Consider the following 27,723-nt stretch of genomic DNA (forward strand, 5'->3'; position numbering starts at 1 on the left):
CTTTCAGAATTATGACAGTGAACGAGAATGTAAGGTCCTGGTAAAAAACGACGGCATTGTTCTCTTATTTTGAAGAACCATCCCGGATTCATTGCTCTGTGGAACGCGAATGACTCTTCGGTGCTTTAGAATAACTCTTAGAAGGCCTATAGTTGGTGCATCATGACAATACTATTGCGCGCAAGGAGAGACCCAGCACAGACAAAGCGTTCGCTTAGTGCGTAACCCCCTTTTGGGTTGTCGCTGCTCTAGTCAAGCATGCAGGTTTATTGGCGTCGTTTAAGGGTGTGTAATGTTGCTTTACCGAAACCACGTGCGCCTTCGAGCCAGGGGCGTAGCCAGAATTTTTTTTTTTTTTTGGTAGCGATGGGTTCTCTTATACTTTGTGTATGATCATGCATGCGTTTCTATGTGTGCGCGCATATATACGCAATCCAAATTTAAGAATTTCAAGGGGTAAAGTTGAACCCCGCCTTCCGCGCCCTTTGGCTACGCCCCTGCTCCGAACTAATGTACCGTGATTGGGTGAAACACCTGTGATATACCCTTGCGATCTTAAAAATCTACCATTACTGTCGTGCGATGACGGTTAGAGATGGCCGGGGCAATGTGGCCACCTCCATTTAACAGTAATACTACGTGGCCCATCGCAGGTGGTTCATCTCGGGCATCGCTGGCGATCATACGTGCAATTCAAACTTCGCGCGTATACTTGCACTGCAGGACTATTTTTCAAATCTTGGCATACAAATATTAAAGCACACAAAACATAAATATACTGTAAAACTTTAAAATTATTTTTTTTACTAATTGGTATATTTAGTTTTTTACATACTTTTGAAAATCAAACAATTAAGCAAGTGCGAACTAGTCATTGTTTACCGTCACCTCCAAAAATGGCGTCTGCAGGTTGCAAAAAACTCAAGTATAGTATTCACAAATGCTCAAGTTACACGGGATCTTACTTACCAGAGTGAGTGCGCCTGTCCCAGTACTCTGGTAACCTTCGGCAGCGTCGTAAAGGCAATGACGCTTAATTCGCAGAGTTGACATTTGTGTAGCCGTTCATTCAAACTCGGCTGGCGTCGCTCATTCACTGCAGGACCGAAGCCACCGTTTACAAGCAAGCACTGCCATCCACATTTTATCTCACGTTTGCTTGTAACTAACGTGCGTTCGCCACTAACTTGTCTCTAGAGCACGTCAGCAGTGTTACCGTGACAACCAGTGCGTCGCTCAGCTGCGCGCTTGCCTTTGGTTTCAGCCGTCTAACCTTCGCTTCGTGTTTCCTTTGGCACTTCTTTAGAAACATACTCGTGGACAAACCAAGTGACCAGTATTCAAGATGGTCTTCCGATTCCAATTACCCACCACAGGTTAGTGAAATGATTACTCCAAGCCGCGCGCTTTTTCAGTCTCAAGCGCAAGATGTGACCCTGAGACGCTCACGTACTTTCGTTCTTGAGCGTGCGCTGTCGCAATAGACAGACCTGAACGTGACTCAGTATTCATGTGTCCCACAGTTCAACACGTTGCGCGTGCAACCACGCATTTGATTTGATTTATAAGGATTCTGATGGTTCTTACGATGTGTTAGATCAACATGATTGTTGTTTCGAGGTCAACCACGAAATGCATGTTGTGCACTATAGAACCGCCGCGTAACCTAACTTGTTTTGTAAAGTTCTCACATATTGTAAAATAAAATGTTTCTTTCGTTACAGTAAGTACCGTTTGCGTACACGGATGCATACATTGTTTGGAAAACAAGAGTACTAAGTTTTATCCAGAATGGTATGACATGGTTAATTTGAAGCCTTAATCGCGCATTGAAGACAACACTGAATATTTGATTTAAGTTTGAACGAACTTACAAAAAGAGGCTGTTAAATTTAGTCTTTGTACTTTGTTCCTCGCGACTGTGTGTTCGGGCCAGATGCAAATATAATGAACGAAGTTCCATGGCAACTTGGATAGTGGTTCATCCTTGTAATGATTACATGCCAGTACTAAGAGGTCAATCATCAATGCACCCACTTTTATACAAGACGCTGTGTATGGTGGCCCTTTAACAGTGCTTTTCAAGAGAACTGTGCAAATACCCACCAGCAAACTTATGTGCTAGCTCTTTAAAGCTGTTGGACTTCACCTAAATTGTCGTTTCGAGATGTGTAGTAGTATGGGATCATAATGCAATATCTATTGGAGTTCCGGGTGCCATTCTTGCTAAGTAACATGCTCTCGTTTTATGTCTGAACAATTCTTTCTCACAGTTTCTGATCCTGAAACTGGAGCGGCCTGCAATAGTTCAGACCATAACATTCGGCAAGTACGAGAAGACCCACGTGTGCAACATGAAGAAGTTCAAAGTCTATGGCGGCCTTACTGATGACCACATGCTCGAGCTCCTTGACAGGTTTGAATCCCTTGTATCACGTTTTGCACTTATATATATGTTTTCAAGAATTCATTGAGACACACTGCAGCCCTGTTTAGGGCTGTAGCAGGAATGTGATGTTATATAATGTTCGACAGCATACAGCAACAAAAATGCAAGATACTATAAATGGTGAAGTAAATATGTACGCACATAAGTCTCATATAGATCGGATGCGCAGGTGTGTCGTATGAAGCATTTCTACACCTCTCTCTTTTTCTCACCCACCAGTGGACTCAAGAATGATCACCTGACGGAAACGTTCACTCTGAAGCACTCCATAAATGGCAACCAATTCCCTTCACGCTACATCAAAATCGGTAATGAGAATATTTTTCTCTCCCTGGCTTTTTTTTATTTTCCGAAGTCACCCAGAGTTAGATTAGGACATGCCTGATAATACTGAACTGTTGTATACTTGTAAAGATGTCAAACAATTCAGCACTGGAATCCTGCATTGAAATGAACTTAACATAATTATGCTTTAACTGGTTATATTAGGGGTAACTGACTAGATTCCAAGCGAAGGCAAACATGTTAACGGGCGGGAGAATTAGGAGAGAGAAACTTGCAAGTATAACGTGGCAACAGAAAGCACAGGACGGGCTTTATTGGCAGAACATTGGAAAAGCCAACCCTGCAGTGGGCGTAGTTATGTTGTTGATGATGATGATGAAATTACATTATATAATTTGCTTGCACTGTATAAGCAGAAACACACTGAAGGTCATTGATGCCAAGTCTCTTGTGTTATGTTTTTACTGCCAGTTAACTTGCACCAAGCCTTTTGATGGATAATCTCGACTCACGCAAGCTTCCCCTGGTCCTTGGGTTTCCGAAATTTCACGCAACGAGAAACTGGTTTTTTTCAAAAGGTAGCGAACTGGTGTGGCTGACAAGAGGGTCTGTTTACTGTTTAGACTTTAATTTTATGTTATTCAAGTAGTATGCTGATGAAGCGATCTCAAGGTTTTTGTGTGCCCTGTGTGATGCGTCTCACTTGATGGCAGACTTATACCTTATCACAAAAGTACATAATTCATGTTTACAAGTTAATGCTCCGTATTGGATGTGTCTTGGGCTCAGCTCTCACCAGCTCTCTGTGACAACTCGTACTTGCTGGCATATCGTATGCTGGCCATGCTTTGGTTTTTCTTCATTTTCTACAAGGTTAATCTTGACCTGGTTAGAAGATCACAGTAGGTCACAGAACAGGGCAGATTCAATTTTTATTGGACACAGAATGTTACGATGTCAGAACTACGACTAGATAACCACAAGAGGCTGTTTGAAGGCTGTTTTTGAGCTTAGAATAAACTTCGCTTTGTGGTATGCAATGTAAAACAGAAACTTGCTAGCACTTGAATATTACAATATGAACATCACTTTTTAGTAATTCTGTAGGCAGCTGTTTATTATAAAAAGTATTCTGTTCACATCTAACACTGAAGTTCATATGTGGCTCAGTCACAAAAATTACTCGTTATTTGATGTGTTATGTTATGCCGTAAGATATTGATCTTTTGCACCTGTACTGCTTTCATAATATAATGTAGCTGTAAGTGAAATACTGCTGTCTTCTTTTGGTCTCCTTTATTGTGTTTGTACTGCTGGGTCAAGTTTTTCAACATGTAAACTTAGTTCCTCTTGCATGAGTTTGTGGTGAATTGCCATACATTGAAATGAAAAACTGCCTTTATTTTCGCTCGTGTTCTAACAGCTCACAAAAAGCGAATCACGTTAAATTATTGCAGTGCCCATCCAGTCTTGGGGCCCCAGTTTCAACTTCAGCATATGGCATGTCGAGCTGCAAGGAAATGAAGACAGAGACCTGGTGCTGTCCTCGTTACGGTGGTTCAGCACGGTGAGCTTCACATTTGCTTTCTCGATTTATTCTTACACCACACTGGAAAGGACCTGGCAGTAAAAGATAAAAGTGTTCCAATCACGTGAGAGTCTTGATTTAAGCAAACGTACCCAATCGGACACGGAAGTGTTAGTCAAGAAAAAGAAATAACAGAAACTGATAGTGAACTTTTAGAGTGCTGTAAACTCTGAGTAATTTTATGGCAACTATGTTATTGATTCGAATAAAACAAAATGCTCTCAGCTGGATAGGCCAAAATATACAAACCTTCTTGTGAGGCTTGCGGCTCATGTTGACTGCGTACGCTGTTTTCAGTACCGGGAGAAAGAAGCTATCCGCCTGTGCCTCAAGCACTTCAGGCAGAAGAACTACTCGGAGGCCTTCGAGTCTCTTCAGAAGAGGACCAAGGTGCAGCTGGAGGACGCTCTACTGACAAAGTTGCACAATCTCTTGGTATGTTTGGTCTGAACATTGGAAATAATTTTCGCTTTGCTATTAGCATAATACAGAGAATTTTATCAGCTATTGCTGAGGATGTATCTTGATTTTGTTGGTGATGATTGACTTAGATGGCATCCCTAGCATATGGGGTAGTAAGGTACAGCAAGGAAAAGGTAGTAATAATACATAGTAGTAACGGCTTCGCTTGGATGAGTGTACAACATTATTAGGCGGCAAGGCCTGCATCCAAAGGCTATTTAGGGATTCATACACTGGTTTAAAAAAACATGACCTGTACTAACATGGGCGCAGTCAGTTTCATTTTAAATAAAAGTCCCATATCATGTGGAACTATGAAAGAAGTAGTAAACTAGAATTAGCCTAACGAAAAACTTTAAGCCACGCCACAGACTACCGAAGGAGCTGTTAAGCCACAGTTCCACTCAAATGTGTGCCAGTTTCTGCTCACCATTGAGACAGCTGTTGCCACCCAAAAACAGAAAAGTCCACTGTTTGAGAGGAATCATGCAGCACGGAAAAAGTTTAATGTGATTAGCCAATCAAGTAATAATGTTGCTGGCCACCAAGGCAAATGTTTGGTTGCTATATCACCTCCTGATGTCTCATGGTTGCAGGTGGAGAAAGGTGACTTTGCTGCTTGTGAACAGTTGCTAGAAAAGGCAGCTAATGGTAAGCAATGTGCATCACATGCTATATGTGTTCGGTTTACCTCTGTGTCCTGGTGAAAACCGTTTTGCCGGCAGCTTCATCTAATCAAGCAGGCTACCATGTAAACAGCCAAAGTTTTCCACAGGAATATTGAATTTTGCAGCTCATACAATGCTTGATTGCTTTAATAATATATGCTCTTCAATACATCTGTTGATCCCTAAGGCAATTATGCATATATGACATTGCAAATGATTATTATAGGCAAATAAGCTGCCATGTAAAGTAGAGCCTAGCATAAGTTTAAGCAGTTACTAAAATGTTGTCTATCAGGATTTCAGTAGATGGGAGAGGAGAAACAGATTTCTTAAATCATACCAGCTTGGAAACTCTTCTGGCATTAAGACATGTCTATAGTCTACTTCACGGAAAATAGCAGACTGATGCACAATGTGAGAGTTACAACAGAAGGTGCACCTCATCAAATCAGTCTATGCTGTCATTGCACCAGTTACCATGAGAAGAACTAGGCGAAGTACTTTCAAATAAGGTTGAGTTCTGGGGCTGCCATATCATCTGCAAAAGAGTAAACTGGGAAGATCAACCAACTGTTCGCTTTATCAAACATGTGGGCTTCTGCAATGCGAATTACAACATAAATGTCATTTATCAGGGTTTCTTTTTTTTCTTGCTTTAGGTGGTGCCATAATCTACAAAGTTCCGCTGTTTCGGCCAATTGCGTATTTGGGTTGTGACGCACGTAATCTGTCTGGATTTTCACAACTTGAATCATTGAATAACTCTTAAGAGAGAATGGATGTTGAAAGTGCAGTGTGTTATGGGAAATCCCAAATTATTACCTGTGTGGCAAAGCTGTCTAGAACAAAGCAGCACACCAACTTGTGCTGATCGTAGCGGTGATGAAGACTTGCAGTTTATTTAGGCAACGTTCGTTCTAGTATATGAGCATACCACAAACATATAGTAAATTTAGTGTGGGGGTGGAGCCTACCATATAATTGCGCCCCATGTAACCAATGCCTCCGAGTACTGCGATTGCTTTGTCTAGTGGCTGACTTGTACTTTATATAAATTAAAACTTTTCAACCTTATCTATTCTGGTGAAATGTCTGATGCTTCAGTCTAGCCTGGTCTAACCGATGCGATAATATTATGCAATGTACATGTGGTGTTTTTGTGGCTTTAATACTATACTCAACACTAATAGTATGCATCTCTACCTTTCTTCTAATTGATCATTGATTTTTTACTCAAATTGTGTTTTTTTCGCATGCTGTTGTGGTTTCCCACTGTAGCAGCTCGCCCAGCTGCCATTCATTATGATGTGTTTGCATCTGTCAGGTCATGTACAACTGCACTCAAATCTCATTATTACGAAGTTGCATCTTACAAAATACAAGTTTGTTATAACCGAAGATTTGTTATAAAGGTTTATTCCAAACACTATATACCTAATGTGAAACTGTTTTTTATTTACTTTGTTGCAACAGATATTTTGTAATATTCGGGTTTGTCATATCGAGGTTTCAGTGTGTTAGGTAAGTGCGTTTGACAGGCTGTGGCTTGTGCATGATGTGCTGAAAGTATCGTTCTTATTTCAGAGGGTGTCTTCAATGAATACTTGAAGAATGAGGAGTACAGGCCAAGGTGGACACCAATCCTTTGTACTGACAAACGTATGTCTGCATACATTACTTTTTGTAGAGCATTCGAGGGTCGCTCTCAAACTGTGTGTGCGTTGCTGTATGAGAGAAATGGGTGCAACATTGCAAATGAAGACTTTTCATTTGGCATTTTCATTGTAGTTGCTTTGTCAGCTATATATATTCCTTCATATGTACTTTATGCATGACCTTCAGTAGAGAAAGAAAACACTGTAGGTTGAATTGTTTCATCAAAGAAACTTGGCATGTCTTGATCTAAGATGAGTTGCAAAGGTGCTTGCGCTTAATGTGCGTAAGGGGACAGATGGGATTTTAGGACTGTCTATTAGGTTACAGAACTGGCAGTAGTATCCTGCATGTCGGCAGTAATGGCGCTGTCATTGCATATTTGGCTCAGATGGTACACATCGAAATTGAGCCTATTTTGCAAATGCGATTTAATTCATCTTGTTTATAGCCTGAAAACAATTTTAGCACTGTCAACGTTATTTATTCTTTCAATACATGCTGTTGCTTTTGTGGCTTCAGCGGAAGGCAAGAATCGTCCTGGAATGCGCGGCGGCCACCAGATGTGCATCGATGTGCAAACAGGTAAAGCTATTCCAGCATTGTTCATTTTTGTATTGCTCTAATCTATACACTTCCCTGCATCATTGTTTTTGTAAAAGCTGGGGCACATTTGTTTATCAATAATTTTTATTGTATAGTGGTTAACTATAGTGTATGGTATGCTACTTTGCATGTTGCACACAAAAGGCTTTGTTTTGGCCAATTGTGGCTAGGCTCCATTTCAACATCTTATTAGGGTTCTACTTCCAGCCACGAGCACCAGGAAAGTTACTTTGGATATTCTGTAAGTTCTATCAAGCTTCTACTTTTGGGAAGCGCTATGCTTCTACGTGTGTCAAGCATGAGGTAGACTTGGCAGGTGTAAATGAGCCTAAAGCTAAAAGTCACAACTTGGCCAACCATTGCATTATCTTTTTGTTGCCCCTCTGCAGAAACATTGTACCTGTTTGGTGGATGGGACGGCATCCAGGACCTTGCGGACCTGTGGTCATACCAGACATCAACAGGCGTGTGGACGTGCTTGTCTAGGGACACCGAGGCAGAGGTCAGTGTTAGTAAAGTGCCCCTTGAATGTGTACTCTGGTCCAGTAGTCTGCTGAGAGAGCAGAATAAGAGAAAAAAAGAGATCGCCTCAGCTAGCAAACTTATTGGGGTCACTTAAAACAATGTTAGGTCACAGGACTACTTCATGAGCAGGATAAGATGATGCCTGCTGCAAGTGGGGATTTGCAGTTGGTCTGAAAGCTGCCTTCTATTTCCGTTGACCACTGATCTACAAATCGGTCTGCTTTTGAAATGATAGATATAAGAAATGCATGTGTATAACATGCATGCAAATTTTACCCTGTAGTATGTACAAAATGTGGAAGTTCTATAGCAATCAATGTGTGGGTGGTAGTGATGATGCCTTTCTGCACCCTTCTACAGCATATTATTATTCTCAACTGCAGTTTGGTCCACATTTGACCTGGTTGGTTTGTGTTTATGTGTAGGAAAACAAAGCTAAAAAGACTGCACCAATAAGGACATCGACCATGGCACTGTGGTTTGTGTCCTTCTTTTGTCTCATTTTTTTAGTGCTGTTTTCCTGCCGGTAAGCATTGCAAAGAAGCAAAGATATGGCCATACTTCATTTTCACTATCGCCCGCAACTTTGTGAAATAACGAGCCTTTTTCGTGCATCAAAGCTGAGTAAGTTGTTGATGCGAAATATATGCTCAAATCAACCAAATTTCAGCCATTTCTGAACCCTTTGTTCGCATTACAGGGTGGCCCCAGCGCACGTTCCTGCCACAAGATGTGCCTGGACCCGGAACGTAAGAAGATTTTCACATTGGGCCGCTACCTGGACTCCTCTGCGAGAAGCACCGACTGCCTTAAGGTAGGGTAAAATGTTTTAAGAAGTTACTAGCAATTTGCAAATAGTAAATTACAGGTTTGAAGTGAATTCGAAGTGAATTGTTATTTGGTAGAATTAGATTGAATTGAATAGTTCTAATATCATATATCTAGAGCAATGCGAATAACAAAGTTTTGGATGCAAAGCGAATTTTAATGTTAAGTGTGGGTGTGAATTTAATCTAATATTTTTCGAATATAGCTCGACACAAAATTTCGGAGAAGAAAAGTTGGAAAGGACTTGTAAGCATGTTCTTATAAAATGTAGCCACAAGAAAGTTTTTTATATTCTCTAGGTTCATGAATCGCTGGCAGGGTGGTATTTCTTAGTTGTCTTACTTCTCATAACTTACATAATTGCCATGCTTCTATTAGCCTTTGGAGGAAAGTTTAGCAGTGTTTTAACATTTGATAACCACCTGGTGTCCCCATTCTAATTTGTTCGTGCCACTTTTCATGCTGAACATCATGCAATCTTTACATGATGTTCTGCAGGACGAAGAGCATACCAATTAAAGCATGCCGTCCAAGTGCTTCAACTTGTGTTGCCATGCGCGTGCATTCAAAGTGAAGGTGCTTCTATTACAGAGTGACTTCTACGTGTACGACATCGAGAGGAACAAGTGGACCCTCATCACGGATGACACTGCGGCAATGGGTGGCCCCAAGCTTATCTTCGACCATCAGATGTGCATGGATGTGGAGAGGAACACCATCTATGTCTTTGGGGGCAAGATCCTCACAAGGTGAATAGGGCATCCGAATTTTTAGTTGCGAGTTTACAATATTTCAGTAGGACGAATGGCAGTACTGTGAAGTTGTCTGGGTAAAACAAGTTTCTCTAAATTTTCAGTGTACGAGTGAACAGTCGGCAACTGTTATACTTACCAGTGACATTGAGATGTATCACTTCCATTGCTTCAGTTGTTTCAGACCAATGTGGGTTTGTAGTCTTGTCTAGGTGTAATTTCCATTGTATTATTTTCAGGCGCATTGATTTCTGGATTAGGGGCAGGAAGGTTACAGCATCAACCTACGTCTTTCACTATGCCAACAAAGATTACATCACCAAAAAGTGGTGTTACCTGAAGAGATGCAGTTCATAATATATTATGTGTGGGTTCTTAGCTGCAGTATTCAAGCATTTCCTGAAGGTCAAAATTACTTGAAGGGGTGTGAATAACCTGCCTGTGTAAACTTGGTCACGTATCTGTCAGGTTTAGGCACTTTCTTCACTCGATTAAATCGCACTATTAGAGAAGCTTTTGTAATTATAGTCGGTAAAATGTGACTGTTCAAGGTTCTGACTTGTCTTGGTGCATGCAGAGTGTGTCAAGTGTCGAGTCCAACACATCACCTTCTTACCTTCATTTGCAGTTCTCTTGCTGTGGAGGACAGAGCACTTGAGACTGTATTCAGTGGACTGTTCACGTACCACGTGCCAACCAACACGTGGCACAAACTTCGTGATGATTCGTCCAGCAATGGCCTGCAAGACGTTCGAGCGAGAATAGGACACTCCATGCTGTTTCATGAGGTATGGCATGCCGAGTGCGGAAAATGTTGCAGAGGATACACGCTCTTGTCCTTTGTTTTGCGAGTACAGAGCGAACGTCTTCTATGTGATGAGGACTCAGTAATGTAATGTAACACTGGAGCGAGAAATGTGCCTGGCATTTGCTGGAACTGTGGAAACATTGCTTAGAGTAACAAAAATTTTGTGTCCATGCGATTGAGATTGTGTAATAAACCAAAGTGGATTCTCTCTGAACAAAGATATTTTAAACAGAATTGTGGCTCAAGTGGAACAACCGCCTCTAATATTAATGGCCTTGTACTTGAATTCTGCATCCCTGTTCATCATCTTTCTGTAAACTGAATTCCTGGTTTTCCTGGTCCCTCTGGGCACTGTTTAAAGGGACCCTGAAACGGTTTTGGTGATTTTGTACAAACACACTGGGCTGGTAGACCAAGTCCCAAGGGTTATTATTATTTTGTTTTTATTTACAGATACTGCAGGCCCTTCTCTAGCCCATGTAGGAGGGAAACCCTAGAATTCAATATCACATTGTATTGTTATAAAATGAGTAGCTTGGCATAATTGAAATAATATACAAAGAATAAGTACACAACTGTAAAGTCATATCAATGTTGACTGCACATAATTTAAGCCCATATTCACTAACCATTCTCAGCCTTACCCTCAAGTTTTTCTCGTCGGCTGTAGCCTTTATTGCGCTTGATATACAAAGTAGGCCAGTATTCATGAAGCAGTCTTGTTGTAATGTTTTACCTATTAAAAATTTTGGTGCCTTTATAATGCATGTAGAGGGTACAAAAACTTGAGGAAAACTCGAGGTAAGGCCGTGGTTTGTTAGTGAATACGGGCCTTAGGGACCGATTTGAGCTCCCTGCGTAAACTGTGTAATTTATTACAATGCTGTAAAGCTGCCAATCGCTGCAGATCAGTGCAGGTCGTTGGTACTCAGTCAAGCGCTTTTTCTACCGCCCATTCACAGAGCGACATACTCTGGCCACTTGACGAGGCCAGAGCACGTCAGCAGCCACGTCGCTGTGGCTGTTGATCTGATTGGCTGTCATGGGCTGTAAAATGTGCAGAAGTAAGATGAACTGGTTGGGTGATGGGACCTGTCGGAGCAGATATGAACCACTCCGCGATCTTCGTCTATGTTGACTGCGGGCAACCTGTCGACGTGCCATTTCAGAGGTCTAGGCTGGTAAAAGCTCGAATCGTAGAGTGCGCTCATGAGAGCTCCGAGATCGCCCGCGTGCCTCATGAGTTGAGAAAGCCTGGCAGAGGTGAGAAGGAGGGTATGATATAAATGTCCGTTGTGGCCTTGGTACACGGCATGTCACTAAACTCGTGGTTCGAATGGTTTGATGGTACTCTAGCCTGAACGCTGACAAAACTTAAAAGAACCCTTTCAGGGTCCCTTTAATGAGTTTTCTGTAATGGAAGGCAACAGTAAGTTTCATCATTTTTGAAGGAATAGTGTAAGTGCATTGAAAACTGCCTCACAGTTCTTTTATTATGCATTAGTTTGTGAATTAGTATATAATGTACGAAGCCAATTTTCTTGGTCCTGCCTATACATTCTGCCTTGTGTTCAACTGAATTGAGCTAAGAGTCATCATTCAATGCTTATCCTAAAACATGAGGTATTTCTATATTTGTCTGTGTAGGTAAGTTTAAAGTTACACACTGTGGCTTCAGGCTTATTGTGCCTGTCGGCATTCACACTTCTTACGCGCATGCACTCTCCACCAGAAATCTCGCCTGCTGTACATTTTTGCTGGGCAGCGCTCCAAGGAGTACTTGACGGACTTCTTCACGTACAATGTGGATACAGACCAGATGAACATCCTCTGTGATGGCCAGAAAGTGGAAGGTGAAAACTCCAGCCCTACTTTTATAATAAGCCGTATGATTCAGTGTGGCAGTACTACTAGCAAGACAAGCCACTGTAACAGGCCAGCTAGCCACTTGGCAACTGCTTTAGTTACCCATCATTGCTGCTGCAGTGCTGCTGTTTCACTACTCTTGTGCTTTTGCATAGACTGAATTGCAAAGTGTCTTTTTTGCCAGTAGTATTTTTATGTTTATGTATTATAAATATTGAAAAAAAGCGAATTTCAGTGCCTAATGCAACATTGTTCTAACAAGGTATGGCTCTAGTTACAGTGCATTGTTTTCTGGCTTATGTTTCTACACTTATTGTGCAGTTGTGAATTTAATTTAATTGCAGCTGCACAAAAACTTGAAATGCTCTTTTCTTGAAGGTTCTTTAAGCTCATTGATACGATTCGCAGGCAGCAGAGGGATGCCAGAAATTCGCGAAGGAGCTTGTACCGTATGTGAATTATGAAGCAATTCATACAGAATTTGTCTATGACATTTAATGTCATTGTTGGCATGTTTATAATGGACACGTGGCGTATCTGAGAACTCGGCAAAGAGCTCGCATGTATACATACGCCCAAGTGATTGAAGATTACTCACCTTGTGTCGTGCGTAGTGCCAGCGGCAGGGTTCACGCAGCGGGCAACCATTGACCCCGAGCTGAACGAGATCCATGTGCTGTCGGGGTCAAACAAGGACAAAGAAAAGCGGGAAGACAACGTCAAGAACTCCTTCTGGATCTACGACATCAACCAGAACAAATGGTAAGTTATTGCATACAAACAAATGAGCCAAATGCGACACGCACATGTCCTTTCCTTTTTCAGGTCGTGCATCTACCACAGTGACTATGGTCAACAGGCAGCATCGAAGCAAAGCATGCAGGAACCCTGTCCTCGGTTCGCTCATCAACTTGTCTACGATCACGTCAAAAAGGTTGGTTCCTTTCAGGAACCCCTCCCCCTTTGGTCTCCATTTATCTTAAACAATCAGAACTTTATCTCATTGCACACCTTCATTGCTCAGCTCCAGTTTCTAAAACTGTCATTTCTGCTGCAAAATCTTTTTTTCCAATTCAGTTTGTTGGATGCAAGCCTTAGCTTTCCTAAACTTGTAGCACACAAGTTAGGCCATGTATCACCACCAAGCCCATTCTTACACCCTTTCAGCCTTAGCTTTTCACATTAACCTGTTGGAAGCTTTCCAAGTGTGCCTAGTGCTTTCTGTGTTTGTTTGATGTGCCATAGTAAACAGAAAAGTTTATCTGTGATTATACACTACCTGCTACTCATATATCAAGCATTTTTCCTACAGCATGCTATTAATTTAAAAAATTAAGCTAACCTCTCATACATTTACAAAATCCCTCCGCAACAATGGCTTGCACTAGGTGGTTGTTCCTTTCCACATTAGTTTCTTACCGTCAAGAAGAGGTGCACACATTTGTAAGCAAAAAAAGTTGATTTTTGCAAACTAGGGGCGTGCTAATATTCTGATTCGGGAATATATTCTAATACTAGTGTTTCTTTTTCAATTTGATTTGCACTGGAATTTGACTAATCGAACTATTCCAACTTCCCAAAAACAAATACAGTCAACATCCCATATACCATTTTAAAGCACACCAGCGCCACCAAAAGCTGCGCAAGTGTTCATGGGAAAAGTGTGTATGCCGAAGCAGCCGCCATGACGAGTACGCGGGCCTCATGCTGTACCTTTCCACTTGCGCAGTTCCAGGAGCTCTTAGACACTGTGAATTTGGCAAGGTGCAATAAAATACTGTGTAATTTAATCACAAACCTCAGCGTTTAGCTGTGAGGGCCTCTCGACGATTTCCAGCGTTCCACCAATGGAATCACATGAGCGACTCAGAACGTTGCCCCCCCCCCCTTTTTTTTTTTACGCCAGTGCCTTACAACAGCAGTGAAATAAACAAGATGCCACTCGGTTGCCTTTGAAGGGCATGTGCAGCATGGCATCAGCAGGGTGGGTGCAAAACCGGCACTTGCTCCACCTGCTCTTGCCCTCACCCAAGCTGCACCAGTGCTCTCCTCCTCCTCCTTCCCCAGCCTCGTACTATGCAATATTGGCTTGCACTGCCCCCCCCCCCCCCCCAAGAGAAAAATCTTGCCGACCACCATGATGTGAGGTCTTAGATTCACGGATGCATTTGGAACTAATGTTCATTGATGCTGTTGACGAGTGCAGTGTCAGGTTTTAATTTTTAAAGAGCACTAGAAAGTATATTCGGTATTTAATAAAACAAGATACATTCACAGCGTGCGCATCACTCGTACCATATACGTAACGAATGATAAGTGTCTACTAACCTTCATTGGCACTGTAACTACAGGTTGGAATTGTACATGGAGCTAAAGAAGAAAAAAAAAATTCAGAACAAGGCATGGACGCACCATCTAGCGCTCCCACTCACAAATGCAAGTTTGTTACACACGTGAAAAAAAAAAAAGAAGAAAAATGGGTGTGCAGTGGGCATCTTGTAAAGTCACAGAAAGTCAAGCAGCAAAGGCGCGTGTTTAAGTTCGATTAAGGGGAGACGCTCCTCGAAAGCACTTTTTTTTTGTTATTCAACTTAGAGCTTCAGAAATTGGACCACTGATGCAGTTTTTCCTCCTGATTCCAAATCTGTAATCAGTTTTTACATAAGTGCAATAGTTTGGGAGTTGTGTTTCAAGTAATGGTGAAACTTGATAAGTTTTCCGGGAACTTTCGCGCATACTAAATGTTCATGCAGAGAGTTGTTCAATGGCTCCTTTTGCTCCCTATTAGCCATAGAGTGCCGATATCTAGCTAGAAATTGTGCTCCAACTTTGAAACTATGAAAAAAACATCTGTGTAGCAAAGTACCCTTTTTTTTCCACTCGACCACCATTAAATTTATTAATAGATATTTACAGCTGATAGGTTGTGCTGATTCAAGTAGATATCGGCACCCTACGCACTCTCCTCAATGTGTGTGCCAAATTTCGTCGTCGTATGACCATTCTAAGTGCCCGAAACACTTCCCGCAAAAAATGCAAATTGGCCAAAATTGCGAAATGAGAAAAACGCGTTTGAAAGTTTGAAAGTCTGTATTTACAAAAATGAAAAACGCAGTAGCACGAAACTTGTGCTGAACACATACACACATGTCCAGAGGGAATATCAGTTGTCTAAAACTCTCCAGCACCGTAGGTTTTCCCTTCCCGGCTGGTGCGGCAGGACTCTTCCACCCGGGCCCTCTTGGCTGCACTGCGACGGTGTGCCCTTGCCTCAGCGGTCTGACGCACATTCATCTTGTGCATGCGCATGCTGTCTCGGCGGTCGCTGAGGGTAACCAGGGCCTCCGAAGGAAGCACCCCAAGCTCTTCCAGCACCTTTTCAAAGCTCGCGTGGCCCCGGTTGAACCACAGGACTGCAATGGCTGTGGCTGTTTCCACAGCAGTCCGGGAAGCTAACCGGGTCTTTGGACACAGCAGCCATATTTTGCTGTTCAGGGACTCGGCCGCGTTCTGTGTCTTGCCGTGGAGGCACCGGGCAAGCAGCTTCGCATCTGTGAGACGCTTGTAGATTGGGAGGACTGCCAAACCCTGGGCCTTGGTCAGGAGGGGGGTGTGGCACGGTGCAGGCTGGCCCTGCGCCTCAGCACGTCGGTGCTTGCACCACGAGTCTGGGCCTGCAGGACAGAACTTGTGACTTCCAGCACCGTCTGTTGAGCACGAGTGCAAACATGAGGCCCATATGGCAGTGTACATCTTGTGGACATTTCCCCGATTGTTCACAATGGCCACCTGAAAGTAAGTTTGAAGCTTCTGGATGGTGGTCTCCTTCAGCTTCTCCCCTCGTGGAAGTGGCGTTGGCAGCTTCCGCAGGCCGGTGCCCAGACGTTTCGCCACGTGGTTGGTGCACTCCTCTTTTTCAATTGGAGTGTCAGGGTACACGTTGGCATCACAGACCCCGTTGTAGGCCTTGCTGTCTCCATCGCTTAGGAAGATGGTGAACCGCAGGGGTGTCTCATAGTCCACAGTCCTCTGCCAAATGCGCACTGCAGCTTCGGCCTCCATGGCATGCGAAGAACAGTCGCAATTCTTCTCACAAACGGGATGATGAAACGCCTGCCATGTTTCTTCATCGCCTCCCATGTCGTTATGCAAACTGCACGCCAGGCAGAAGTTGGAAAGCACTTCATAGTCCAGGCACAAACCAGTGTCCAAGGACACTACAGTTCCCACACCATTGTGGCTTTTGTGGCCTCTTTTTTGCCATGTGCCGTCAAACATGACTGGCACGTCACTGTTACCAGCCACCTCTTTGGTGACGCTGCGTGCCCTTTGCATGTTTTCACAGACAGCCTTCACTGCCGCACTGTGAATCTTTTTGCCGATAGCATGGAAGGTCTTATGGTGCATAGGGTTTGGCAATCCAACTACTGCACAAAATCGTGAAAGTTGCTCATGCCCGATACCGACGGCACGCGCTGCAAGCACCACTTTCAGGTTCACGGCAAAGGCGTCACGCGAACTCCCGCTGTCGTAGCTTCTGCTTGCACCGCGGCCGCCATCTGACGCGACCCGCTTCGACGAGTACGCGGACAAAAGGATGCTCTCCGAGCACTCCGCATTCTCGCAGTGTAGCTCCAGAAACGCCGAAAGGCCTTTCCGCTTTTTATTCGGTGCCCGAACTGCGAGTTTACTCTCGTGACAAACGGGGCATGCCGCGCCTGCGACGACGGCCGTCAATGCACCCAACTCGCACAGCACTACGCTTTCGGCACGATCGGCATTCGGCCTGACGTCGTTTTCGAATAACGCGATCTTTTTCTGCGATGCACTCACAAAATTCACTGCAGCGTTGATCTCGTCGTCGCAGTTGCCATGGTCGACGTTGCCGTGGTCGATGTTAGGCCTACCGGCCGCTGGCCCGTCGCGGACATTTTCGTTGGCGGTGGCTTTCTTGTACGTCCTCCGCCGCTTCCCTCTGAACTTGTTCTTACTTCTGTATTTCCGATGGTCGGCAACGGCCTTTTTCGGGCTTGCCATCGCACGAAAACAGCGAAAAATAACTCCGGAAAACAGTGAAGCGAACTACGGCAAGAAAACACGGGTGCTGTCAGCCAATGGCGGCCCTGCGTTAGTGGCGCGCGGTTTGAAACGGCGGGAAAAGACTGTTTTTGTTGCTTTTTTTTTAGATTTTTCGTGAACGTACGAGACTTCAAGAACCGGGATCGTGGAGAGTAAGGACAACTCTACACGAGCCAGCGGCCGCAATATGGCGGACAGCTCTCTTCGCGGCCCCGCGAGCACGCGAACAGCAGCCCGTTTTGTGTAAATTTCGTGATGCCGCGCGTCACTGCCGCTCACTCAGACGCGTTTTTCACTGACTTCTGATGCTTATTTCGCTGTGATATTTTCAGATGTCAAAATATAATGTATAAAGATGATAAAGCAACAAAAAACAGAAAAGGTGAAATTTGGAAAAAAAACGCGACTTTTCGACCCGCGTCTCCCCTTAATACCGTCGAAGTACTTGTTTTGTATTGACCGCGAAGGTCTACTTACACCAAGAGGGGGGGGGGGGGGTGATTTGTGACATGATATGCCTCTGCCATTTCTCGCATTGTCTCATTAAGTTGATGTTACAAGACTACTGTGCTTTCAAAGACTGGGTTACATTGGCGTGACTGACATAGCGAGGCGAGATGAGACGCTTCGGTGCGATGAATTTAGATGCTCGCTGCGGCATAATACGGTAGACTCCTATTAAACGAAACTCGCTTAAGTGAAATTGCTGCTTAAAAGGAACAACTGCCCGTAATATATTTGGTTTCGTTCTTGAATATTATACCCCTGTTTATCTCTCAATAAATAAAACTCCTCCTAAAGGAAACACATTTACCTGGTCCCTTCAGGTTTCATTTAAAAGGAGTCTACTGTATATCGACTAGTCTGACCAATGTACATATGAAAAAAAAAAAGGAGATAGGTTTATGTTTGACTCCCACACAACTACTGACAAAACAATTTCTATGACTCTGACCACATTTTTCTTCACCCACTGCAGACTTTTACGACCTTTTGTGCATTACAGAACACATGCAAGTAATCTTATTTGTGGCGGCAAACACAACCCTCACCCCATGTCACTTCCCTACATTCTTCATGTCATGGGAGTTTTTACACATAAGTGAAATAAGTACAAAATTTCTAGCGTCCTCGTTATTCACGGGTGAAGTTCTCTGTATTTATCTTAATTTGCCATATGAACCGATTTTCACGAACTGCTACGACACGCAGGAAACCACACCTCTTTGAAGAGATCATTTTGCTGCTATAAGCGACTGCTCATTTTATGTGTGCAAAGATTTTTTTTCAATGCCAACACTTGTCTCGCTGTACCAGCAGTGCAACAAGTGTTATGTATTACTTATGTATCAAAGTTATGTATCAAGAAACTGCAAGTTATCAAAGCAAGGAACTCGCAATGAATTCTAGTCGCATTCCTTTTTCTTGAAACAGGTTTAAAATGTGCTCACTTCTTTGTACAGTGCATGAATTGAAATCAAGCAGTAATCTTTACACCTGAACACTGCAAAACCTCTCTGTAGTTTGGTTACACCTGATTACACTCAATAAATTGTTCAACTTGTTCGCAAGTAACCGTTGAGTAATTATGAATTCGGGGTTCCAGCTGGCATTGCTCACAATAGCACGTTTTGACTGCATGTATCAGCATGTGATCATTCGTATGCCACTTAACGGCTACATTTCGTATACATCTGCACGATAATACCTACACGGACTGCATCATTCCTTTCGCATTTCATGCATAGAGATACGTGCAAGTGCGTTCAGACATGTATAGTATTTAGGATGTAATATGAGTCAACAAGCGGGGAAGCGTTTTATTTTTCTACTTCGCTTGGTGCTCCACTACGCCAACGAGCAGCAGGCAATACAAAACAGCCGGCGCACCTGACTGCTTTCCGCACCAATTTCTATAGTGATTCGCGCGTCCCATGGAGTTCTGTGATTGCTTGAAAATGGTCTATTGACAATGGCCACCCTTCAGAATTTTTTTTTTTTGATATGCTTCACCCTGTCACACACTCGTATTGTGGCAAAGCTGCCCTTTAAACTTTAAGTTCACAAATTTATTGACTCAAGAAAATGCAAGGTCTAACATAGGGATGGTAGACGTGGCAGAGGTGGGGGTTACTTTAATGCTGTTTCGGACCTGAAATTTGGGCATTAAATTTGAAAAATTGGACGACGAAGACTTTCAGCATTAAAAATTTCAGACGTTCTTGTACATTGATGTGTATGAGACAGAATAAGAACTTGACAATGTCTCAAAGGGAGTACGTCCTTGTCCACCACATCATTTGGGCTTGCACGAAAATTGGAAGAGTAGGAGAGGCTGAGGAAATAGCATCTTTGCCTTTCATGTGTAAAGGGTCGGCACCACGTTGGTTGCAATGAGTCGTGTAAATAAATTCAGTTTGGCTTCTGCATAGTGTCATTTTTGATGAGACAACAAGGAAATGCCATCCCTCCAGCACTTGAATAACCTAGCAAAAAATAAATGCTTTCATATTGCTTTCTCACAAGAATATGTTTTGAAATCTTCTCCAACTTTTTGTTATTTCACTTCAAAGTAAGTAATTGAGAAACATGCGAAAAATATTCTATTGATTTGTACTCAAACTTCGCACGCACCCAAAATATTGCTATTCGCTCAGTTCTATTGCAAAAACATTAGAGTGCCTGTTACAGACTTTACAGGGCAGACAATGAGGCTTAACGTCGCCCTTTTAGATGCCTGAAACCGAATGCTTAGGGCCGAAGAATTGTGCGCCATCTACATATCACTGTTTCCTGGCCTTCGCACTAAGCCGGTATCGTCTCTGTACACCTGAGAAATGCATGCACCAGATTTATGATTTGTAAGCATGATCTACCTGTGAAGGGCCCAAGACATTGTGCACACCAAGGTTCAACATTCATTTAGCAGCATCTTTCGCAGTTCTTGTCAGTCCGGTTCAATAAATCAGGGTGGCGGACATGGCTGTGGCTTCTTAATTATTTGAAGGTCCATCAGAGTCCATCAAGCTTGTGTTTCATTAGTCGTTCATTTGCTCTAATATCTTTGCCTCCTTTTGCAGGTCCACTACCTTTTCGGCGGAAATCCAGGTCGGCCGAACTCTCCGAAAGTCAGGCTAGATGACTTTTGGTCATTGCAGGTGACTACTTATTCTCTTAAGCAGGACGGCTTATTTACGCAGCCATCTGTAGCATTGCTTTCATGATTGCACTGGGAGAGTGTACAGTTTGACTTGGATATAACAAAGTTGATGAATTCTTGGAAAAATTTGTTATAAGGGGGGTTTCGTTATATGCAGGTTTGATACGAAAATTCGAAAAATAAATGCACAAATTAAAGAAAAGGCTGACTAAAGACAGAGCTAACCCAAAACATCTGTTTAGCGGTAAAAAACTGTGTTATTATTAGAATAGTAATTATATGAACACTCTCGGCAGGTTTTTGACATCACCGCCATGTTCCGTAATAAGTCCCCGCACATTATAATTTTTATAAGCGGTTAAATGTGCGCGAGCGCTGCTGAAGCAGAGATGAAATGAGTCTGCCCAACTCTATCACCTGGAAGGCACATAAGATAACATCGTTCGCGTGTTAGAACTGTCATCAGATGCTTTAACGGTAAATAAACCACCCGTCTTGAACGAGCATGAAAACAACGTGGAAGGGGGTTGCTCCAGTAGCAACAATGAACTTTGATTTTAAGGACGGTTGTGATTGCTGGCATGCATGCTCTGTCGGCAAGTATCGGTGCACTTTAAATGCAAAGAGACTGTGTGAAAAAAGCAATTCTTCGTGGAGCGGCCATATTTGCTCACACAAGCGTTTTGTAGTATTGGACCCAGAAGAGTTGGCTGCCAGGCTTCGTATAACATTACAATTTTTCGCTAGCGCGATCACTTCATTTCATTCAATGCGCCGGCTCGTTGTTGCCAGAGCTCATCGGCTCATCACGAATGCTACGAGCGTGCGAACTTGTGGCGCAGCGCAAGACGGAAGGGCGTGACGAGTTGACCTCCGAAGATCCGCCATCACCGTGGTCTCGAAGAGTTTCCATTAACGCCTAATCTGACACTACCTTGGCAGTGATGACACAGTTGTCTGCATTTTTAAAAAAATGAACAAAAAAGCGAAGCTGAACGTTGTCGGGGGCCAAACCATACGTGCACGGCATTGAAAACAAAGAGTGAACGACATGGGTACGGCAGAAAACTATTCAATAAAGTGGCTGCCATATACAGTTTTATTTTATTTTGTTTCGTTGGAGAGGGGGAGGGGTGCACGACCACATGGCGGAAGGAACAGCGGCTACACCGCATCATGGGGTGCAGGCCCGCCTGCCCACGTCGCGCGCAGTAACGAGCGCTCGTTCTCGCCTGGTTGTCGCTGGTGTCATGAGCTGCCACGAGCACGCCACCGCCACTTCACGCTTCGTAGGCAGCGGGGCACCTGCGGAAGATGCATGCTCGTACCAAAATGATGAAATCCGAGGTAAAATTCCTATATCGGCAGTGGGAAAAATTCATTATAATAATGTTGTCTTCCACTGTTACTTTGTTATATAGAGGTCGCATATATATGTGTTTCTATGGAGCAACAGCGGGGAATAGAAAATCCTTGTTACATTGAGGAATTCTTTTTATAAAGGTTCGTTATAAGCAGGTTTAACTGTAGGTGTGACAATTAATTTGTGGTTGGCTTTAAACATATCAACAGTGTCTTTCGTCCCTGGAAAATTGTGAAACTGGAGGGGAATAACTGACAGTGTCATGTGACCGTAATGAAAAATGTGCTTTCTGCAAGTATTGTCCGTCAGAAAGTAATGAAAGAATTTCTTAGCATAAGGATGTTAGGTAAGTTGCCAAAGCAGTTACATTAACATATTAGTTTTGGGGACATCATGCTGTAGTTGAAGGTTGCAAAAAGGGATGTATGGCATTGTAGCAGTACACAGTGCAGCCTGAACTGCAGAAGTAGTACTAAAGATGTTTAAAATGACTATGACTTCATTTAGCATATTTATAAATGGGCACATTTTCCATGCATGTATGCAAGTGCAAATGTCTCAAGTGCAACAGTCATGTACAGTATTCCTCCGAAAAGCTACTTAGCTTCTAATTTCTTGTGGTTGGAGGGCACTGTTTCAAACAGTTGTGAACATTGAGGCTTGTCAGTGTTGCTTTACAAGTATTTAATTTCGGGAGAAGCACAAGAGAAGGAACCAAATACAAAAAAATTGATTAAGTCGGTAAATTTTTGCCAACTTCAATTTCAATGGCACAAGAACCTGCAATGCGATGTCCTTGTTGCTGCAGCTGTGTCGGCCGTCCAAGGAGCAACTGTTGAGGCGGTGCAGGCAACTAGTGAGGCAGCACTGCTTTCGCGAGATCACCTTCGAGGATCCCCTGGCAGCACTTCAGTACCTGCAGACGGAGCTGGCTGACACGGTGGACCACTCCAACATTGAGGAAGAGAGACAGGTCGGCATGCGCGCTGTACTTGATTCCTCCACTTGTAGTTACACATCCTCGTTTCACTTCTACTTTTTGGACCATTTGAAAAACATGCCTCAAACATTAGCCGTCGGCTTCCAAGTTGGAATAGTATTAAGCATAGATCCAGCAGACGAACAGATATCAAATGAATTGGTGTGAGGAGGTGGGAGGGAGAAAACGTCAGCAGCCTCTGTAAACCAGTTTGTAGTATCATCTTCGTATTGCAGATGTGAAATAAGTGACCACTCACTATAGCCAGAAGTTGTGTTTTTGTCTACTTACTTGAAATGCCTTTCCTATCTCTGCATTTCTCGGAAAATAAGAAACAGCATGAGCCATGGGACAACAGCACACATGCGCTGTCCATCTCCGTCATGTTGTCCTATGGTTTGTTTCTATGGACATGTACCAGTCCGCCCAAATGAGCTCTCTAGGGCTGTGCACTTCCATATTTCAATTTTCTCTATAGTAATTTGTTCCTTGGACTTGTTTTCTGCTGCCTTCATATTCGCTGAGGCTCTGGGATAGGTAAAGCTTACAATTATGACCTTCTATAATACTGAAATTTTCAGATTTTGAAAGCATTATTAAACAACATAACAGAAACGGGTTGCTGCAATAGCTCCATTACAGTGCTGTGCTGACCTGGACAGGCACACTGCTTATGAAAACTTGATCACATGGATTGGATTTGACGCTGCGTCTGGTCTGTGATGTGTGCTTGCACGTGCTCATAGTATCATGCTTTCTGCTGTTTTTACTTTGCTTTTCCTAGCCCATTTAACTGTAGAATGTGTTCCGTTTTGTTCCTTTTCTTTTTTTTTTTATTCCAGTTTCAACTGCAAGCGTCTAGTCTCTTCAAGCGCCCCGACACGGACCCTGATGAGATGACAACGGCAGCTCCTCTAGGAGGTATGGGCTTGCTGCATTAGGCGGGTAGCAGTCTGCATACAGTGGTATTCTTGCTTCCACTGGATTGCTTCAGCATGGTGTATCTGTGCTTTTTTATTAACAGGATGCTAGGCCTTCAGCCGATTGTCTGATAGTCACTATGACAACTAACATTATGTCCTCGTCGTTCTTTCTCAGATTCGGGCAGAAAGGTTGTTCGCACTCTTTCCCAAACGCTTCGCCTTTCTTATATCCCATGAATACTTTTTGGTTTGAGCGCATTGGTTTGCATGCATGTGGGTGCTGTTGGCCCTGCCACTTGTTGAACAGCCATAATGATCCTTATGGTAATGTTGTTAACACTGCATAGTTTAGCTTTGACTGCTGCATACGCTTGAGCCAGCATACATCGAACTTGTTTGTTTCGAATTATTGTGTATTTGTACAGGCGTAAAGTCCCTTTGAACATATTTGTTAATATTGACGCGTGTGTATTGGTGGACCAAAGCGATAAGGGGATTTGGTGGACACCAGGTAGCGGAGCTCTGGCTGACCGAAGATAAAGAAGGTGATCTTGCTGTTCGACTGCTGAGAGTCACTGTGGCAACGTTTATCTGCCTTTGGTTCGTGCTGTACCGCGACAATATGTATGAAATATTTTATTTGTTGAATTACTCATGTATAGAGCTCTATTGTAGTCCCCTTCAGATTTCATATGCTATCTTTATTTAACCCTTTAAGGCGCTCTGTACATAATTGTGTATGCCACTTTTTTTAGCTATTTGCATCAAGTAGGGGCAAAAAAGGAGCAAGATATGTCGTACTTCAGATTAATTGAACCTCCTGCATAATAGATTTACCTTGATTTAACTTCATTTTGCAGTGTACTGATACATGTGATCACTTTTCGGAAGGTCACTACCACGTTCGTCGAGTTGTGCGACATGCAGCTTCCTTGAAGAATTGTGAAAAGCGGAATTTTTCTTTGCTCAAGATGGACAGACCAAAAATGAATTTGGGCCATATTTCTAGATTGAGATTTGATTCTGTTCACGTTAAAAGTAAGCATCAATGGCTTTATAATAAAAAAATATTTATTTACAACTTAATTAAAACGAATTATTATAACACACGTATTCAACAGTTATCTTTCTATTCTTGATGCAATAGGATAAGTGCCTTGAAGTAACATAATGATTTGACACATTTACAGACAGTCCCTCATAGGCGGCATCTGAAAGGGTTATAACTGTGTTGTTCAATTCTTTCTAATGTGTACGATATATTATCATGGCCGAGTGTAGTATAACATCACAGTACCTCGTGTTCTTACTTTTTCTTTTGCCAATTTGACTAGGACATCATCAATACTTGGTTTTGTAGCTACGCCTTCTTTACTCCCACAACCCTCTTCATGTAACGCCCCATCTGTGGTGTGTTCGAGACATGTGCATAATCCAAAAAAGTACAGCGTTGCCTCTGTTGTTTCAAATGTTTGATCATGCACTGATTGAAAGAATCGGAACAAAGGAGGCCCTCAGATGGGCAGAGGTTAACGGGACGGTGTCTATCTATCTTCCTCGTTGTGGTTCTTGCAAATCAAATTGTAATCATAACTTTGACACAAACCAACTAGCACCATCGCTCTACTTTGTTGTTTCAGACGTAGGTGACCCCGACTACAAGTTTCACTTACGCACAAGTCTCTTCGACACCATTGTGGAGTTCTTCCCCGAGTCCATGACGCAACCAAAGGGAAACTTGGTCGACCTAGTGCTGCTATGAGGCCTCATGTGAATGATCGAATGATTGGCCACCAGGCTGTCGAGTGGCCGTGGTGAGTTTTCATGAATATCTGACTGGCATACTTCCTTGAAGAGACCTTGAAGAGAAAATGATTCCACATCTAGAATTATTTACTTTTAATTTATTACCCTTTGACAATAAGTTGCTCTTTAAGACTGAAATGCTGCTAGAATGAAAAATAACCCTCTTGAATGCAACTAGTGCCGAGGACTTGGCATTGTTTTTCTTCAAACAACAGAAACTAGATGTAGATTTTGAAGTTGTACTTTTCTGGGCAGGGATGGAACCCCCGACTCCAGTGCCCTTAAATACCTGTCACTGCTGATCAACTCTGCTGATGCAGAAAGACCTTTCACTCTGTACTGTGACAATGTGTCCTACAAGCGGCATTCTCTTATAAAGAAGATGGTACAAAGCACCACCTGACGCTTAGCCACAACAGCTTCCTTCAATTCGAATTCAATGGTAGCACATTTATAGGCTGAAAGCTGTCAGTTATACCTGTTGCTAGTTCGATATTGAACCAGGTTTTTACCTATTTTTTCTATGAGGATTCACGAAATTTCAAATTTTGTACTACACTCGAACCTCGCTATAACAAAGTTGCATCTTAGATGAAATTAGGTTTGTTTTATGTGAAAATTTGTTATAAGGGTTCAATTCTAACACTATATTGCAAAACTATTTTTTATTTACTACATTATAACTCATATTTCGTTATATCCAAGTTCGTTATACAGAGGTATAAGTGTATCTCATAAAGTTAGAGATGTTGCAGAGAAACTGCTCAGCACTGTCATACACTTGTGCTGCCAAGCTTTTTGCAATGTCATTGGCTTCATTGTAAGCAAGGTCCAGCGTAGTTAAGAAAGTTCATGCACATAAATACTAGTAGAGAATCTCTTTCTTTACTTGCCTCTATTCTTTAATAACATATCGGCTCAGTGACATCGTGCTGAGCCTAGACCTTTATCATGCACCTGGTTGTTACACATGGATGTCAAACCCAACTATCATTTCTCTGCATTTACATTATTTTCATTGTGGTGGTTTCAGTCATGGACTGAGGCAGAGCTTGTGGCCTCGCTTTTTTCAGGTTAGGAACGCTGAGGTGTGCGGTGTCGATAAAGCAAGCTGTGGTGTGTGAGAATGCTAGTCCAGTGTTTCCGCCCGTTGTGCAAGCTGTGCCGAAGGAGGACTGGCCCGTTGAGGCCCGCTTCTGTGAAAGAACGCACTTTATCTGGTTTCAGTGCCTCCTGTGGACTTCTCTTCTTGCAGGGTGCATGCATGTGTCAAAGTCTGTGCTTGTTCAGCGTCTCTCTTATTTTACGAGTAGTGGTTCGTTCATCTCATTTTGTGTTTTGCGTTTTAGGATTCCAAAGACGTATTATTGTAGTGTTTTATAGAAAGGGCGGCTTTTAACTCTGCTTTTTAACCATTGCGCATAACCGTAGCCAAAATTTTTACCCATGTGGGAGAAGCTCGAGGGTTGCTTTGCATTGTGCTTTGTTGAGCAAGCCGGTGAACTTAATAAAGAGGGAGTGTTGATCATTGTAAATACGCCTGTGTCTTACACACCCTCAATCACTGTGGCTGAGACGATTATAAGTAACTTAAGTAAGCGCACAAACATGTAGCGACTATCGACGTTAAGATTGTCACTGAAATTCATTCTCCTTCGTACCTACGTAGCCGACATTTCCAGTCTGCATTTTTAAATCGTCGTGTGTCTACAAACTTAATTTGATGTTTGTTGTAGTTTGCCGGAGGGCAGTTGATAGGTTGAATGAGTAAGAGCTTACGGTGAAAGAATTTTGAGGTTGGTGTAGAGAAGGTCGCACTTACAGACATCTGCACATTAAACTAAAGCCTTTCATCTGTACTTAAATAAGTGTTCTTCAGAGTGGAAAGCTAATCCTTAAAGTACAATGGTTGCATACTCGTTG

At 42.8% G+C, this 27,723-nt stretch overlaps 1 protein-coding gene and 1 long non-coding RNA gene across 3 annotated transcripts; one reads left to right on the forward strand and one right to left on the reverse strand.

Moving 5' to 3' along the window:
* The first annotated feature begins 876 nt into the window (after window positions 1–876).
* Window positions 877–27,335, forward strand: muskelin (muskelin 1). 2 transcript variants are annotated; one of them, XM_037425760.2, is made up of 21 exons: window positions 877–973; window positions 1,307–1,376; window positions 2,274–2,416; window positions 2,669–2,757; window positions 4,192–4,301; window positions 4,620–4,757; window positions 5,381–5,435; window positions 7,037–7,111; window positions 7,628–7,690; window positions 8,101–8,213; window positions 8,937–9,050; window positions 9,656–9,813; window positions 10,445–10,604; window positions 12,357–12,477; window positions 13,105–13,252; window positions 13,316–13,424; window positions 20,650–20,727; window positions 22,901–23,065; window positions 23,914–23,992; window positions 25,635–25,808; window positions 26,874–27,335. In XM_037425760.2, exons 1-20 carry the CDS (start codon window positions 897–899, stop codon window positions 25,754–25,756), a joined length of 2,187 nt encoding a protein of 728 aa, XP_037281657.2. In that variant the 5' UTR covers window positions 877–896; the 3' UTR covers window positions 25,757–25,808; window positions 26,874–27,335. The 2 variants fall into 2 exon arrangements, with proteins under 2 accessions (XP_037281657.2, XP_075751313.1); XM_075895198.1 differs by having other exon boundaries at window positions 25,641–25,808.
* Window positions 8,127–10,565, reverse strand: LOC142817726 (uncharacterized). The gene is made up of 3 exons (XR_012895325.1): window positions 10,433–10,565; window positions 9,956–10,067; window positions 8,127–8,261 (listed from the first exon to the last, which is right to left on the reverse strand). It is a non-coding gene; the product is annotated as an uncharacterized LOC142817726 (long non-coding RNA).
* Window positions 27,336–27,723: the final 388 nt, after the last annotated feature.

This window comes from Rhipicephalus microplus, chromosome 5 (genome assembly GCF_043290135.1).
Source record: "Rhipicephalus microplus isolate Deutch F79 chromosome 5, USDA_Rmic, whole genome shotgun sequence".
Taxonomy (NCBI): domain Eukaryota; kingdom Metazoa; phylum Arthropoda; class Arachnida; order Ixodida; family Ixodidae; genus Rhipicephalus; species Rhipicephalus microplus.